This window comes from Nerophis lumbriciformis, linkage group LG13 (assembly GCF_033978685.3).
Source record: "Nerophis lumbriciformis linkage group LG13, RoL_Nlum_v2.1, whole genome shotgun sequence".
Taxonomy (NCBI): domain Eukaryota; kingdom Metazoa; phylum Chordata; class Actinopteri; order Syngnathiformes; family Syngnathidae; genus Nerophis; species Nerophis lumbriciformis.
In genome coordinates, this window is record NC_084560.2 from 35847517 (window position 1) to 35864383 (window position 16867).

A 16867-nucleotide genomic window follows, 5' to 3' on the forward strand; every position below is an offset into this window, starting at 1 on the left:
TAAAGATAAAGATTTTTTTTAATTGATTAAGAGTAGTTACAAATTGCGATTAATCTGAAAATCTATTTTGTTTTGACACTCCTAATACATACTGCAATCGTTTATATTTATTACATATTTTCATTGTGCAAAGTAATATGTAAAATAATCCATCCATCCATCTTCTTCCGCTTATCCGAGGTCGGGTCGCGGGGGCAGCAGCCTAAGCAGGGAAGCCCAGACTTCCCTCTCCCCAGCCACTTGGTCCATAGTCTTCCCAACGTGTCCTGGGTCTTCCCCGTGGCCTCCTACCAGTCGGACGTGCCCGAAACCCCTTCCCAGGGAGGCGTTCGGGTGGCATCCTGACCAGATGCCCGAACCATCTCATCTGGCTCTCGATATGGAGGAGTAGCGGCTTTACTTTGCGCTCCTCCCGGATGGCAGAACTTCTCACACTATCTCTAAGGGAGAGCCCCGCCACCCGGCGGAGGAAACTCATTTCGGCCGCTTGTACCCGTGATCTTGTCCTTTCGGTCATAACCCAAAGCTCATGACCATAGGTGAGGATGGGAACGTAGATCGACCGGTAAATTGAGAGCTTTGCCTTCCGGCTCAGCTCCTTCTTCACCACAACGGATCGATACAGCGTCCGCATTACTGAAGACGCCGCACCGATCCGCCTTACGACCTCACGATCCACTCTTCCCTCACTCGTGAACAAGATTCCGAGGTACTTGAACTCCTCCACTTGGGGCAAGATCTCCTCCCCAACCCGAAGATGGCACTCAACCCTTTTCCGGGCGAGAACCATGGACTCGGACTTGGGAGGTGCTGATTCTCATCCCAGTCGCTTCGCACTCGGCTGCGAACCGATCCAGTGGGAGCTGAAGTAAAATAAACACATTTTAAAAATCCTAATAATAATATGAAAAATATATAATTTTCCAAAAAAAAAAAAAAAGTATATGCTATCCTAATATCTTTACCTGCACAATTTAATTTAATAAAATCTGCCTTTATAGAGTGAAAACGATGTTCACTTTTGCAGTATGTAGTGATTTGTATTCCCCTGGCGATTGCTACATTCACTTTTTGTTCTCTATATATGGTACGGCACTCATGCAAAAGGTGAGGCGACGAGCCAAAAACAACACCCGAGGACACAACGGCCTTTTGTTCTCTCCTTGTTCCCCATTGCCACACACACACACACACACACACACACACACACACACACACACACACACACACACACACATACACACACACACACCTGGCCGGCTCTCGTTCTTCAAAGGTGGCGCTTCAGTGGAAGAACCGCAGTTGTTTTCAAGTGTGTGCGTTAGCATGTAGTGTATCTTTTGCAACGTTACCCTGCGAGTCATGCGAGCATCAGGGTATGTGGCAAGGCCGACTTCTATTTCCAATGTCGGTTGCCGCCTATAAATCTCCCCGTAATCCAGAGCAGGCTTTTATAAACCATCCGTCCTTCCAACATGCAATCGGTGTTGGCCGGCGGCCAAAAAAAGCCGAGCTGCTGAGTCACCCTGCAGGAGCTGGCATTGAAGCAGCCAAATGTGGTTCAAGTGATTGTGGCTACTTTTCACCTGACAACTGCCTTGTGTAAACCAGTTTTATGCCTCTGCCAAGCGTGGTTGCTTCAGGCAAGTTATTTTTGGTTAAGGAACGGGATTACGCAGAAACTACAGCAGTGATTTCCATGAAACTTTGCGGGCAGATAGTCGAGAAAGAAACTCATCTCATTTGGTCAGTGTTAATCAATATGTGGTACCTTGACTTACACATCTCAACTTATTGTTAGGCTATAGCTTCGTTTATGCAACTTTTTTTCTAAAAAACAAAATGACTTTTTTTCCCAAATATATTTCACTTTAATACTGTAAAATAGCACAATTTTTTCTTGTAAAATTTTAACTTTTTTTTCCCCAAAATATTCCGACAATTTTTGCACAATGATAAATTTTTCTTACAATATTACTAACCCCCCCCCCCAAAAAAAATGTTCATAATATATTTGACTTCAATCTTGTGAAATTTCATAATTTTTTTTTGTAAAATAAAGTAGCAGAATATTCATACAAATTATTGTATGACAACTTTTTGTCACAATATTGCAACTTGTTGTCTAAAAAACGAAATTACTATTTTTCAAAATATATTTAACTTTAATCCTGTGAAATGGCACAATTTTCTCTTGTAAAATTTTAACTTTTTTTCTCAAAATATTCCGACATAATTCTTGTACAATGATACATTTTTCTTACAATATTACTAACATTTTTACCCCCAGAAATGTTTTTTGCATAATAGATTTGACTTCAATCTTGTGAAATTTCATAATTTTGTTTTGTAAAATAAAGTAGCAGAATATTCATACAAATTATTGTATGACAACTTTTTGTCACAATATTGCAACTTGTTGTCTAAAAAACAAAATTACTTTTTTTCAAAATATATTTAACTTTAATCCTGTGAAATGGCACAATTTTCTCTTGTAAAATTTTAACTTTTTTTCTCAAAATATTCCGACATAATTCTTGTACAATGATACATTTTTCTTACAATATTACTAACATTTTTACCCCCAAAAATATTTTTTGCATAATATATTTTACTTCAATTTTGTGAAATTTCATAATTTTGTTATGCTTCATAATTAGTCGACTAATCGTTAAAGGGGAACATTATCACAATTTCAGAAGGGTTAAAACCATTAAAAATCAGTTCCCAGTGGCTTATTTTATTTTTCGAAGTTTTTTTCAAAATTTTACCCATCACGCAATATCCCTAAAAAAAGCTTCAAAGTGCCTGATTTTAACCATCGTTATATACACCCGTCCATTTTCCTGTGACGTCACACAGTGATGCCAATACAAACAAACATGGCGGATAGAACAGCAAGATATAGCGACATTAGCTCAGATTCAGACTCGGATTTCAGCGGCTTAAGCGATTCAACAGATTAGGCATGTATTGAAACGGATGGTTGTAGTGTGGAGGCAGGTAGCGAAAACGAAATTGAAGAAGAAACTGAAGCTATTGAGCCATATCGGTTTGAACCGTATGCAAGCGAAACCGACGAAAACGACACGACAGCCAGCGACACGGGAGAAAGCGAGGACGAATTCGGCGATCGCCTTCTAACCAACGATTGGTATGTGTTTGTTTGGCATTAAAGGAAACTAACAACTATGAACTAGGTTTACAGCATATGAAATACATTTGGCAACAACATGCACTTTGAGAGTCCAGACAGCCCAGTTTTCATCAATTAATATATTCTGTAGACATACCCTCATCCGCTCTCCTTTCCTGAAAGCTGATCTGTCCAGTTTTGGAGTTGATGTCAGCAGGCCAGGGATATCGCAGGATACCCACACTTTCTTGTCATCTCTGTCGTAGCATAGCTTTCGTTGGTAAAGTGTGCGGAACAAACGTCCAATTTCTTGCCACTTTCGCATCTTTGGGCCACTGGTGCAACTTGAATCCGTCCCTGTTCGTGTTGTTACACCCTCCGACAACACACCGACGAGGCATGATGTCTCCAAGGTACGGAAAACAGTCGAAAAAACGGAAAATAACAGAGCTGATTTGACTCGGTGTTTGTAATGTGTTTGAGAAAATGGCGGATTGCTTCCCGATGTGAGAGCGAATAATAGAAAGGCGTTTAATTCGCCAAAATTCACCCATTTAAAGTTCGGAAATCGGTTAAAAAAATATATGGTCTTTTTTCTGCAACATCAAGGTATATATTGACGCTTACATAGGTCTGGTGATAATGTTCCCCTTTAAGATAATCGATGACTAGTCGACTATCAAACTAGTCGTTTTTGGCAGCCTTGTGTCACATAGTGAACCCTATAGGTAAATACGGCAGTGAAAAATAAACTAAATTGTACCTATGGAGCAGATAGAGAATGAGATGGGTCATTGAAAGCTGCCTGCTAAGGTCCCGCATCTGTGATCAAACACACGAGCGGTGCTTTTAGAGTCGCACTGGTGAGAGCGAGGGAACTCCCCGCAGTAACCCAGCCCGTCGAAGTGATGTCATCGAAAGCAGGTCACAGCGGACAAGCGCAGAGAAATGCATCGGGCTCGTAAAAGGACAATCTGGATGACCAGATCTGCGCAGGAATGCTCCTGTGTGGCGACCGCCGACGCTTTACGGCGCCGCCTCAATGGTGCCTTTGTGCGTCCGGGCCCAGCTGCTGGTCGGCCAGGGAAAAAAAAACCCCCGCCGTCCCACATCTTCACAGACACAGGCCACCTTTTTATTTTGGGACACACACACACACACACACACACACACACACACACACACACACACACACACACACACACACACACACACACACACACACAAGGAGCTGTCTGGCCGTATGCAATTTGACAGAGGAATGGTGCAAACATGGACAGTGTAAACCACTGCAGACAGACGTAGGCTGTAATTCTTCTGACGGTACCAGTTAAAAATGATCCCCGCTCCTTTTAGGCAGCATGGCCACAAATATACACATGATCCTGTGCAATCCTTGATAAACCGCCCCAATCGGACACAGTTTGGACTGGTGTACCGCACGGCGATGTTTTAAGTCCATTTATTTTGAATGTACAAAACTGTCAACTTTCATGCTCAGTAGAGATGTCCGATAATGGCTTTTTTGCCGATATCCGATATTCCGATATTGTCCAACTCTTAATTACCGATTCCGATATCAACCGATACCGATATATACAGTCGTGGACTTAACACATTATTGTGCCTAATTTTGTTGTGATGCCCCGCTGGATGCATTAAACAATGTAACTTTACCATGAATTGATTAACGCGGACCCCGACTTGAACAAGTTGAAAAACGTATTCGGATGTTACCATCTAGTGGTCAATTGTACGGAATATGTACTGTACTGTGCAATCTACTAATACAAGTTTCAATCAATCAATCAAAAACAAGGTTTTCCAAAATAAGAGAACAACTACAACTCCAGTTATGGAAAAAAGTGCCAACATGGCACTGCCATATTTATTATTGAAGTCACAAAGTGCATTATTTTTTTTAACATGCCTCAAAACAGCAGCTTGGAATTTGGGACATGTTCTCCCTGAGATAATCCTAATACCCACTACAACTATGGGAAATACTATACTTTGACTTTCACAAAGTGCATGATTTTTTTTTTTTAAGCATGCCTCAAAACAACAGCTACAAAAACAATGAAGGCACACAGCTTCAGTCCAGAGTATACGAGAGCATACTTGCCAACCTTGAGACCTCCGAATTCGGGAGATGGGGGCGCGGGGTTGAGGTGGGCGAGTCATAACTTGGTAGTTTACACATGCTAACTGTTAGCATATTAATGTTAGCATGATAACTCTGAACTAATTTCACATGCGTACGCTTCATTGTCATATAACTTGGTCCTTGAAACATGCGGACTGTTAGCATGCTAATGTTGGCGCGCAAACTTTTTTTTAGCTAATTCTACATGCGTACGCTCCATTGTCATATGACTTGGAACCTGACGCATTCTGTTAGCATGCTAATTTGAGCATGCTAACCTTTTTTTAGCCAATTTGGCAGGCGCACACCACTGAGTCAAATAACTTGGGCCTTGAAACATGCTGACCGTTAGCATGCTATTGTTGAAGTGCTAACCTTTTTTTTTTTTTAGCTAATTTTACATGCTAATGCTTTATTGTCATATGACTTGGAACCTGACGTATTCTAACTGTTAGCATGCTAATATTAGCATGTTAACCTTTTTTAGCCAATCTTGCAGCTGAACACCTCAGTCATATAACTTGGTAGTTGACACATGCTGACAGTTACCATGCTAATGTGAGTGTGCTAACTTTTTTAAAGCTAATATTACATGCGTACACTTCATTGTTATATGACTTGGTACTTGACGCATTCTAACTGTTAGCATACTAATGTTAGCGTGTTAACTTTTTTAGCCAATTTTGCAGCTGAGAGTCATATAACTTTGTACTTGACACATGCTGACTGTTAGCATGCTAATATTAGCGTGCTAACTTTTTTTTTTAGCTAATTTTACATGCGACTCGGTACTTGACACTTTCTAACTGTTAGCATGCAATGTTAGCATTTAATTTTCACGTGCACATTTAACCAGTCACACATAATTTTCCCCAAAATTGCATATTCCATTTTTTTTTTTTGTGTAACGTTGTTATTATGCCCATTTGATTGTAGACTCTTACTGACACCTTGTGGCAATATGAAAATACTACGTGTCATTAGTTTGGGCACTTCCGGGTTTGACGACGTCAGTTCAGTTCATGAGACAATAGAGAAGTAGACAAGTTGTGTTAGCTCTTACAAGCCTTGGAAAAGATAAGTCTGTAAGTAAACTGTTTAACTTGTTTATGTAACTCAATATTAAGGTGGAAAGTGGTTAAATTTGATAGTAAGATATTTATTGAAAAACGATTTTTGTGCACTGTTTCAATGGATGTTTTGAGGACTTAAAATGGCTTCCAGTCGTATATTTCCACCATCGAAATAGTTTCAACACTCAGAAGTATTTGTTTGATGATAGTACTGTATATTTGTGTGAAGCTAATATTTACATATTGTGTATTACATTTCAGTATGTTAATTGAATCACATAGCTTATACATTTGTCATTGTGTGTATTTCAGTTTTACAAAAAATAACAGTCCAGTGCAAGACAAAAGTAAAGATAGGAAAAGACAAAGCAAGATCAACAACAATTAAAGCTGCAAGCAGCGATGGACGGGACCGACTTTGAGGGCTCATAAAATCCAAACCGGAGCAGTAATTAAAACTTGTTCATCAACTTTTAATCAGAAGGGTTCAATCTCTCTCCTGTGCTAATTTGAAGCCGACACGACAAACGCGCTCAGAGGAGATAATGTTTGAAAAAAGGTGACTGTTTTCACACAACTTTTGTTTTGAAGGGGGAATTGCAAACTTCCTGTTGATTTTTGCTTGGGGTTGTCAGTGTATGAAATATAGGTCTAAGTGAGACCTACATAGAGGTTTTTGTTTCGTGTCTCTACGACATTCCTACTGGGAGTTACAGTCAGCTTGTCTGTGTTTTCTTCCTAGGGGGCGCAATTTTGAGTTTTGGGGTTTGGTTTTTTGATTAGATCGCAATTTTCGCCAGTCTTGAGGTGAGTGTCCAATTTGGTGAGTTTTGAAGCATGTTAAGGGGGTCAAATTACAGCTCAAAGAGGCGGCGGTATAATAATAAAACGCTAGAAATACAATAGGGTCCTCTGTCCCTAATAAATGCCTAAATGGATTAATCTGCTTTGGAACTTTATTAGACGTCTTGGATTGTTTGTTAGCTGTCTGTCAAGCAGTATAACCTCAACACGTATAGTGAGGGCAGAACAGTTGTAATCCGGGACGATTTTACTTTGTCTTTAAAATGTAATGCAGCCCACAAATGGCACTTGGTTCCGATCCATAATTGTCAGATACATTATTTTGCCCAACAATGCTTCTTTTCAAAATAATCAGCTTGACAAATGTTGAGCTCCTCAAGGAAATGTTTGAGATAAACTCATTTTCATGTAAAAGATTCCCCACATTCCTCACTTTTTAGTCAAGGCACAATTGTTTGGAATGTGTAGCTGGTTTGGAACACAGAGTATGCTTTTTTTGTTATCCCAAAATAAATACAACTTGAGGTCTCGGCCAACAAAAAGACAACAAAAAAAAGTCAAAGGATGTGTGAACGGCGTCCAATCATCTGCAAACAACTCTTTGAGCGTCCCCGAGTGGTATTCCGGCATTTGTTTGTGTAAATCAGGCTCTGGGTTACAATGAATTCTGGTTAGCACGCACAGGAGGAAACCTCAGAGGAAAGGCCTGGACAGGTGCCCGGCAATATGATTGCGCTGTGTGTCATGCTAGCTGGTTGGGAACAACATCATCCGCCTGGCTCTCTGGACCCAATACAGCAAATGTTTGACATAAATCACGTTGTCTCTGAGTCAGAAGGAGCAAAACACTAAGACTGCCAACACCGGCTAATCATTTAATATATTCCGGGGTTGTTGTTTTTTTTGCTTTCATGTTCCTATAAAACGGTCTGGTGACAAATGAAAGCATCCACTTCAAAAGGTAAACGTCATAAGTTAGTGTGACATTACACTATTTTGTGTAACTGCTGACAACCCTAGTCAGACACGGAAAGCAGAATGGAAGCTAAACCAACAAAAGGAATTATTGCCAACATTCAAATACCAACTACCTAAAGATGTATGAAAAAGTATGTGATTGCCGAGTAATGCCTTTTTCTGGCTAATACTGTATTTATTTTCCATACACAGTGTGGAGACGCTCCCCTAAGCTAATAATAATCACCTCCAAAACGACAAACAAACTGCACTTCTTGTTATCTTAAGTATAGAGCTGGGAGATCAAAGGATATCAGTATATATCAACAAATTGTGTGTTCTAGAGTTGTACGGTACACCAGTACAAGCATAGTACCGCGATACTAATGAATAATATTCGGTACTATACCGCCTCTAAAAACTACCGTTTTTTTTAAACGGGCATCGCCGTGCGTTGTTGTCACGTTCTGACATTGCTGTTTTTTTTCAAGCAGAAGAGCATGTTCGGCAGCGCACAACACATGGAGCACTTGCAAGCAGACAGAAAAGGAAGAACGGACGCATTTTGGCTTAAAAACTAAAGATAAAGGTGAAGTTATAACACTGAAACGCCCTCAGCCGCAGTCTGCAGAGTTTTAGCTACTTCTAAATCACTAATCCTCGTCTCCATGGCGACAAATAAAGTGAGTTTCTTACAGGTATCATCCCTGCAGGACGAGGAATAGCTAAACATGCTTCACTACACACCGTAGGAGGATACAATAGCTCACCGGCGTCACCGCTAACAAAAGCTAGCGCGCCTGAATGGAAACAAATGCCATGGGTGGATCTACACCCGACACTCACTGTAATGATACCAAGTACAATAGCGTATCTAGTCGAAGGTTTGGAATTGGGGGTTGAATCACCAAAAATACATATACATATATATATACATATATATATATATATATATATATATATATATATATATATATATATATATATATATATATATATATACACACATACATACATATATATACGTATATATATATATATATATACACATATATATATATACACATATATACATATACATACATACATACATACATATATATATATATATATATATATATATACATCCATCCATTTTCTACCGCTTATTCCCTTAGGGTTCGCGGGGGGCGCTGGAGCCTATCTCAGCTACAATCGGGCGGAAGGCGGTGTACACCCTGGACAAGTCGCCACCTCATCGCAGGGCCAACACAGATAGACAGACAACATTCACACTCACATTCACGCACGAGGGCCAATTTTTTAGTGTTGCCAATCAACCTATCCCCAGGTGCATGTCTTTGGATGTGGGAGGAAGCCGGAGTACCCGGAGGGAACCCACGCAGTCACGGGGAGGACATGCAAACTCCACACAGAAAGATCCCGAGGCCGGGATTGAACTCACGACTACTCAGGACCTTCGTATTGTGAGGCAGACGCACTAACCCCTCCTCCACCGTGCTGCCCCTACATATATATACATATACATATATATACACATACATACATATATATATATACACACATACATACATACATACATACATACATATATATATATATATATATATATATATATATATATATATACAGTCGTGCTCATAAGTTTACATACCCTCTGAGAATTTATGATTTCTTGGCCATTCTTCAGAGAATATGAATGATAACACAAAAACCTTTCTTCCACTTATGCTTAATGGTTGTGTGAAGCTATTTATTGGCAAACAACTGTGTTTACTATTTTTAAATCAAAATGACAAAAGAAAATACCCAAATGACCCTGATCAAAAGTTTACATACCCCAGTGACTTTGATCTGATAACATGCACAAAAGTTGACACAAACAGGTTTGAATGGCTAATCAAGTTTCCAATCCTCACCTGTGACCTGTTTGTTTGTAATTAATGTGTGTGTATAAAAGGTCAGTGAGTTTCTGGGCTTCTGACAGACCATTGCATCTTTCATCCAGTGCTGCACAGATGTTTCTGGATTCTGAGTCATGGGGAAGGCAAAATAATTGTCAAAGGATCTGCGAGAAAAAGTAATTGAACCGCATAAAACAGGAAAGGGGTATACAAAGACATCCAAGGAATTGAGAATGCCAATCAGCAGTGTTCAAACGCTGATTAAGAAGTGGAAAATGAGGGATTCAGGTAGACCAGCAAAGATTTCAGCCACAACTGCCAGGAAAATTGTTCGAGACGCAAAGAAAAATCCACAAATAAGTTCAGCTGAAATACAAGACTCTCTGAAAAATTTTGGTGTGGCTGTTTCAAGATGCACAATAAGGAGGCACTTGAAGAAAAATGGGCTGCATGGTCGAGTCATGGGGGGTGTTGGTTTTTTTTTGACATATAGAAATACAATCATGTGTGCTTACGGACTGTATCCCTGCAGACTGTATTGATATATAATGTAGGAACCAGAAATATTAATAACAGAAAGAAACAAACCTTTTGTGGGAATGAGTGTGAATGAGGAGGGAGTGGGTTGGTGCACTAATTGCAAGTGTATCTTGTGTTTTTTATGTTGATTTAATAAATAAATAAATTAATTTTTTTTAATTTTTAATTTCTTGTGTGGCCCGATACCAATCGATCCACGGACCGGTGGTTGGGGACCACTGCGCTACAGGACCACAGCTGAGAAAGACATGTTTTCGGGAGGCCCTACAGGGGGTGCTCGCAGCCCAACATGGTTAAGAAACCACTGCTAAAGAAGGTGCCTCAAAGCCAACTGCAAGAAAATGTGTACACATTGTATTTAAAACTACATTTAGAAAAATTATAGATATAAATAAGACAGTTATCAGTATCGTTCTTGCAGCAGGAAGCGGGAAGTTATCTGTTTCGGTATTGGCTTGGAAACAAAAAAAACATCCCCAGTTTTCAGTGTCAACAGTTCAACTTTTTCCCGTTACCTTACACCAGAGGTGTCCCTTTGCGGCCCGCGGCTAATTTTGTAACGGCCTGCGCCACATTCTAAAAATACTATTACAAAACAAAACAAAGTGGCATAAAAGAGCATACAGGGGAATAGTTTAAATGTTGACTCTAATAACACAAAGCTGCCATGCAGGCTGTTGTTTTATTTCATTTAAAACTGTCATTGCTTGAAAAAAAAAAAGAATCAAAATCAATGTTGTTACGAACTATTGACATAGCCATAGCTCCAATTACTTCACATCAAATATTCCATTTTGACATTTTTTGAGGGCAATATATTGCATATTTTGTGTACTTGTCATATAAAAAACATTCAACCAAAATGGCATAAAACAAACAAACAAACAAAATTATAAAAACTTATAATTGAGGGATGGATCTAAATATGATCTAGAGGCTTAGGAGTTGAAAGTTAAAAAAAAAATGATGTATGATTTATTTAACACTTTTATGAGTTGAGCCCTTTTGGATCCCCAATAATATTAGTGTTATTTTTTTTATAAATTGTTACTGCTTAATCAATAGTGTTAAAATTATTGACAGTTTTAGGGCTTCAATTATTTAACATAAAATATTCCACTTTGAAATATGTTTAGAGGAAATTATTGCAATTTTGGAGCATGTCATATGAAAAATGTTTTTTTTTTTAAAAAAGCATGAAACAAACAATAAAAAACATAAAAAATAATAAAAACTTATAATCAACAGATGGATCTAAAGATCATCTAGACACTTAAGTGTTAAAAGTTAAAAAAAATTATGTGTGATTTATTTGTAACACATTTATGATTTAAAGGCCTACTGAAATGCGATTTTCTTATTTAAACGGGGATAGCAGGTCCATTCTATGTGTCATACTTGATCATTTCGCGATATTGCCATATTTTTGCTGAAAGGATTTAGCGGAGAACATCGACGATAAAGTTCGCAACTTTTGGTCGCTGATAAAAAAGCCTCGCCTGTACCGGAAGTAGCAGACGAGTAGCGTGACGTCACAGGTTGTGGAGCTCCTTACATCCGCACATTGTTTACAATCATGGCCACCAGCAGCGAGAGCGATTCGCACAGAGAAAGCGACGATTTCCCCATTAATTTGAGCGAAGATGAAAGATTTGTGGATGACAAAAGTGAGAGTGAAGGACTAGAGGGCAGTGGGAGCGATTCAGATAGGGAAGATGCTGTGAGAGGCGGGTGGGACCTGATATTCAGCTGGGAATGACTAAAACAGTAAATAAACACAAGACATTTATATACTCTATTAGCCACAACACAACCAGGCTTATATTTAATATGCCACAAATTAATCCCGCATAACAAACACCTCCCCCCTCCCGTCCATATAACCTGCCAATACAACTCAAACACCTGCACAACACACTCAATCCCACAGCCCAAAGTACCGTTCACCTCCCCAAAGTTCATACAGCACATATATTTCCCCAAAGTCCCGTACGTGACATGCACATAGCGGCACGCACGTACGGGCAAGCGATCAAATGTTTGGAAGCCGCAGCTGCATGCGTACTCACGGTACCGCGTCTGCGTATCCAACTCAAAGTCCTCCTGGTAAGAGTCTCTGTTGTCCCAGTTCTCCACAGGCCAATGGTAAAGCTTGACTGTCATCTTTCGGGAATGTAAACAATGAAACACCGGCTGTGTTATCCAGCACAACAGTCAGGGGGTGCATTCTACGGCGGGGGTGCGTTATCCGGCACAACACCTGCCGCAATACACCGCTTCCCACCTACAGCTTTCTTCTTTGCTGTCTCCATTGTTCATTGAGCAAATTGCAAAAGATTCACCAACACAGATGTCCAGAATACTGTGGAATTTTGCGATGAAAACAGACGACTTAATAGCTGGCCACCATGCTGTCCCAAAATGTCCTCTACAATCCGTGACGTCACGCGCCGGCGTCATCATACCGAGACGTTTTCAGCAGGATATTTTGCGCGAAATTTAAAATTGCACTTAGTAAGCTAACCCAGCCGTATTGGCATGTGTTGCAATGTTAAGATTTCATCATTGATATATAAACTATCAGACTGCGTGGTCGGTAGTAGTGGGTTTCAGTAGGCCTTTAAGCTATTCATGTGTGATTTCCAAAAGCGTCTGTACATGTAGAAGAAGGAGAAACACGGGCATGTCTGGATGATCCGCCTCCATCTTTGTTATGAAGCTGGCTGTGGCGCAGTCTTTCTGGCGTCACTTCCTGTGTGGGCGCGGTCTTTCTGGCGTCACTTCCTGTGTGGACACGGTCTTTCTGGCGTCACTTCCTCTCCAAACTCAGTTTGTAAAGGATCAATGAGTCCATATAAAGCTAAGTGCTGGAGATTCAACAAATACATGGCTGACTTACCCGTGTAAAAATCTGTCCGAGGAGGGGGACCTTAAACGCTGGTTTAGTGTGGCTGAAACGGGCTTAGGCTAAATAATTATTCATTTAAAGGCAGTGGTCCCCAACTTTTTTTGCACCACGGACCAGTTTAATGTAGACACTATTTTCAGGGACCGGCTTTTCACTTGTGCCAGATAAATACAGAAAAAATAAGTGCATGAAAAATACAACTCACTATAACTGAATTAGTGGGAGCCCTGGGCTTGTTTCTTTGCAATGAGATGCAGATGGAAATCAGCCTTTGGCTACAATCTGTCACATTTATATCTTATATGTTCATTAATGTGCATTATATCATGTCACAAAGCTATAACAAATATAACAAATGGCAACTTACTATGGAGGAGTGGTATTGTACATCTATAAACAAGCTTATCGGTGTGTCTAGTGCAGGGGTCAGCAACCCGCGGCTCTTTAGTGTCACCTTAGTGGCTCCTTGGAGCATTTTTAAAACATTTTTGAAAATGGAAAAAGATGGGGGGAAATTTTTGTTTTTTTGTTTTAATATGTTTTCGTTTCAGGACAAATATGACACAAACCTTCCCAATTGTTAGAAAGCCCACTGTTTAATATGTTTGTGTGTATGCTTCACCGATTAGAGTATTTGGTGAACATCGTTTTGTACTACTAATTTTGGCGGTTCTTGAACTCACCATAGTGTGGACTGTGAAGCAACAGTTTGTTTATATGTAAAGTCTTCCACTCCTTTGTCTCATTTTGTCCACTAAAACTTTTATACTGTGCGTGAATGCACAAATGTGTGCTTTGTTGATGTTATTGACTTGTTAGGCATAATTGGTCAGTGCATGACTGCAAGCTAATCAATGCTAACATGCTATTTAGGCTAGCTGTATGTACAAATTGCATCATTATGCCTCATTTGTAGGTATATTTGAGATTACTTAATTTCCTTTACTTATGTCCTCTGTGTATTTAATTCATATTTGCATTATCTGTATGTACTATTGGCTGCATTTCTGATAGTTTGTGTGCCATGTTGTTCCAGACCACCGCAAACATTACCTAGCTTGCCAAAGATTGTAATAAATCTATTAAAAGAAGACAGCTTCCTGTTTCCTTTAACTTGGACACACGCATATATACCTTTGGCCATTAAAAGCCAGTAATTTCCCGGAGTTATCTCCACTTCTGAGTAGCCTCTGATTTACTAATGGTTTCTAATGTTGTAAAAATGTGTAGAATGAATATTACATTTCAACATTTCTGTCAACGAAGATTTGCTTCAGCCTGCGACACATAGTCATTTTGATAGTAGGCTATTGTAGCTATTATAGACACTTACGTCATGTGTAGCCTTCATTATGGGGCTTTTAATTTTTTGCGGCTCCAGACAGATTTGTTTCCAGTATTTTTTGTCCAATATGGCTCTTTCAATGTTTTGGGTTGCCGACCCCTGGTCTAGTGGGACAGGCGAAAGGTAAGTCGGAGAAAATGCAGTCATTTATAAATTATTTAATGTTTCTCTGCGGCCCGGTAGCAAATGCGTCACGAACCGGTACCGGTCCCTGGACCGGTGGTTGAGGACCACTGGTTTAAGGGGTTAAACAACTTTGTGTAGACATGGCTTTAGTGTAAACGGGGCCTTAGAAGGTTAAAAAAGTTTGCTGCAGGCCCCAAATGGCCCCCGGTGCCGCACTTTGGACACCACTGCGATAAGTGTTGATTTACATCGAGCTTGAGTAGAGTGAAGTACAGTGCATATTACATCTGGGAGGATGGTGAAATGTTTAAAAAAAAAAAGGAAAAAAAGCAGAGTAAAGGGGGTGCTATCAGATTACAATAACAGAGCGAGGCGGCCCAGCCCTCCTCGGTGCATCGCGTGAGAGCAGCAGCGGACTCTCCAACTTGATTGTGATTCATGCTCAACACTGCCAGGCCTTTCTTAAGGTGGGCCGGACCTACCGCCACCAACAAACTGCACTCTTACTGTCCCAAAACTCGCCGTAATGTAAATAAAAACTTATAAAATCATATAAAACGAGGAGGTTATTGGACTTTAGCGCATGCGCGGTCAACTTTGTGTGCATTACATATGCCGACATTTACCCGTCCACCTTAATACGATTCTTCTTAGTTAGCCGTCAAAAACATGTCAAAAAGTTTTTAACAACAATTGAAAATGTCAAATAAGTCATTCATTGACGAATAAATACCACTTACAATTCGTTTTAAAGCTGCATTGCATGAACAAAAACTCCGCTTCCACGTTCATTTCCGAGCGGATATGTACAGTATGGCCGCCAGCTTTAATGTCTGCCAACTTACTGTTTGAGGACGGGTTTCTTCCTCTTCTTGTTGGCGTAAGTCCCCGAGTTGGCGATCATGGTGCCGCGGAAGGCTCACGAACTTATCCCAAAGTCTCGCTCGTACATGCACCAGCGCTGCAGCCGCTGTCGAGGCGACCTTCGCTCCGTCTCGTCGGCCGTGTGGAGTCGCTAAGGCAGGTGTCCGGCCGCCATGTTGGTGCGGTAAACACGGGGAGAAGGAAACCGAGCCCCGGTGTCCCTTACGGTGGTTTGCCTGTCGTGGCGACAACTTCCCCGGTCGGTTCGTGCGGCTGACCTTGGGCAATGGTTATGTTGGGGGGGAGTGGAATAGTTGTCGACTTGTGGTGGAAGAAGAAGAAGAAGAAGGAGGGGGAAAGTTGAACCCTCCTCTTAACGTAAACAGCACAACCTACTTTCTAAAGTTGGTTTTAAGGTAGCGGTTACAATGCATAGTAATGCTGTGTCCATATATATATATATATATATATATATATATATATATATATATATATATATATATATATATATATATATATATATATATATATATATATATATATATATATATATATATATTTTATTTTTTATTTTTTATTTTTTATTTTTTATTTTTTATTTTATTTTTATTTTTTTAATTTATTTATTATTCTTTTTTTGATTGTATTATTATTATTTTTTGGATTATTCAAAGTTGGGAATTAATGGGAATTGATGGGGTATTACAATAATTATATATTATTGGGCGCTTGTCTATTTGCTGCTGCATCTTTGTGGCATTTTTGACGTAGCTCTTTGCACAGTATTTGCAAATGTACACAGCCTTTCCACCTACATTGGTGGGGGTGAAATGTCTCCACACATCAGATGGTGTACTTGGCATTATTCTGTTTTTATTTATTTATTCTGTTCTATTTATTCAATAATGTTATGTTACTTACTGTGCCTTGTAATTACATTTTTATTTTTATTTTTTATTTTTAGCTAAGTACCGTGTGACTTGTTGAAGGATGGACTAGCAAAGTAAGATTTTCATTGTACGGCAAACTGTCTGTTTAACTGTGCATATGACAATAAACAATCT

At 39.7% G+C, this 16867-nt stretch overlaps 1 protein-coding gene across 2 annotated transcripts in view; it reads right to left on the bottom strand.

The window, feature by feature from the left end:
• LOC133613387 (aryl hydrocarbon receptor-like) overlaps nt 1-16124 on the bottom strand; it is an 81650-nt gene extending 65526 nt beyond the window's left edge. For both annotated transcript variants that reach the window (XM_061970896.2, XM_061970894.2), the window contains exon 1: nt 15785-16124. In XM_061970896.2, the coding sequence (XP_061826880.2) occupies nt 15785-15843 (59 nt within the window). In that variant the 5' untranslated portion in view covers nt 15844-16124. The remainder of the gene's footprint in view (nt 1-15784) is intronic.
• Between the last annotated feature and the right edge of the window lie 743 nt (nt 16125-16867).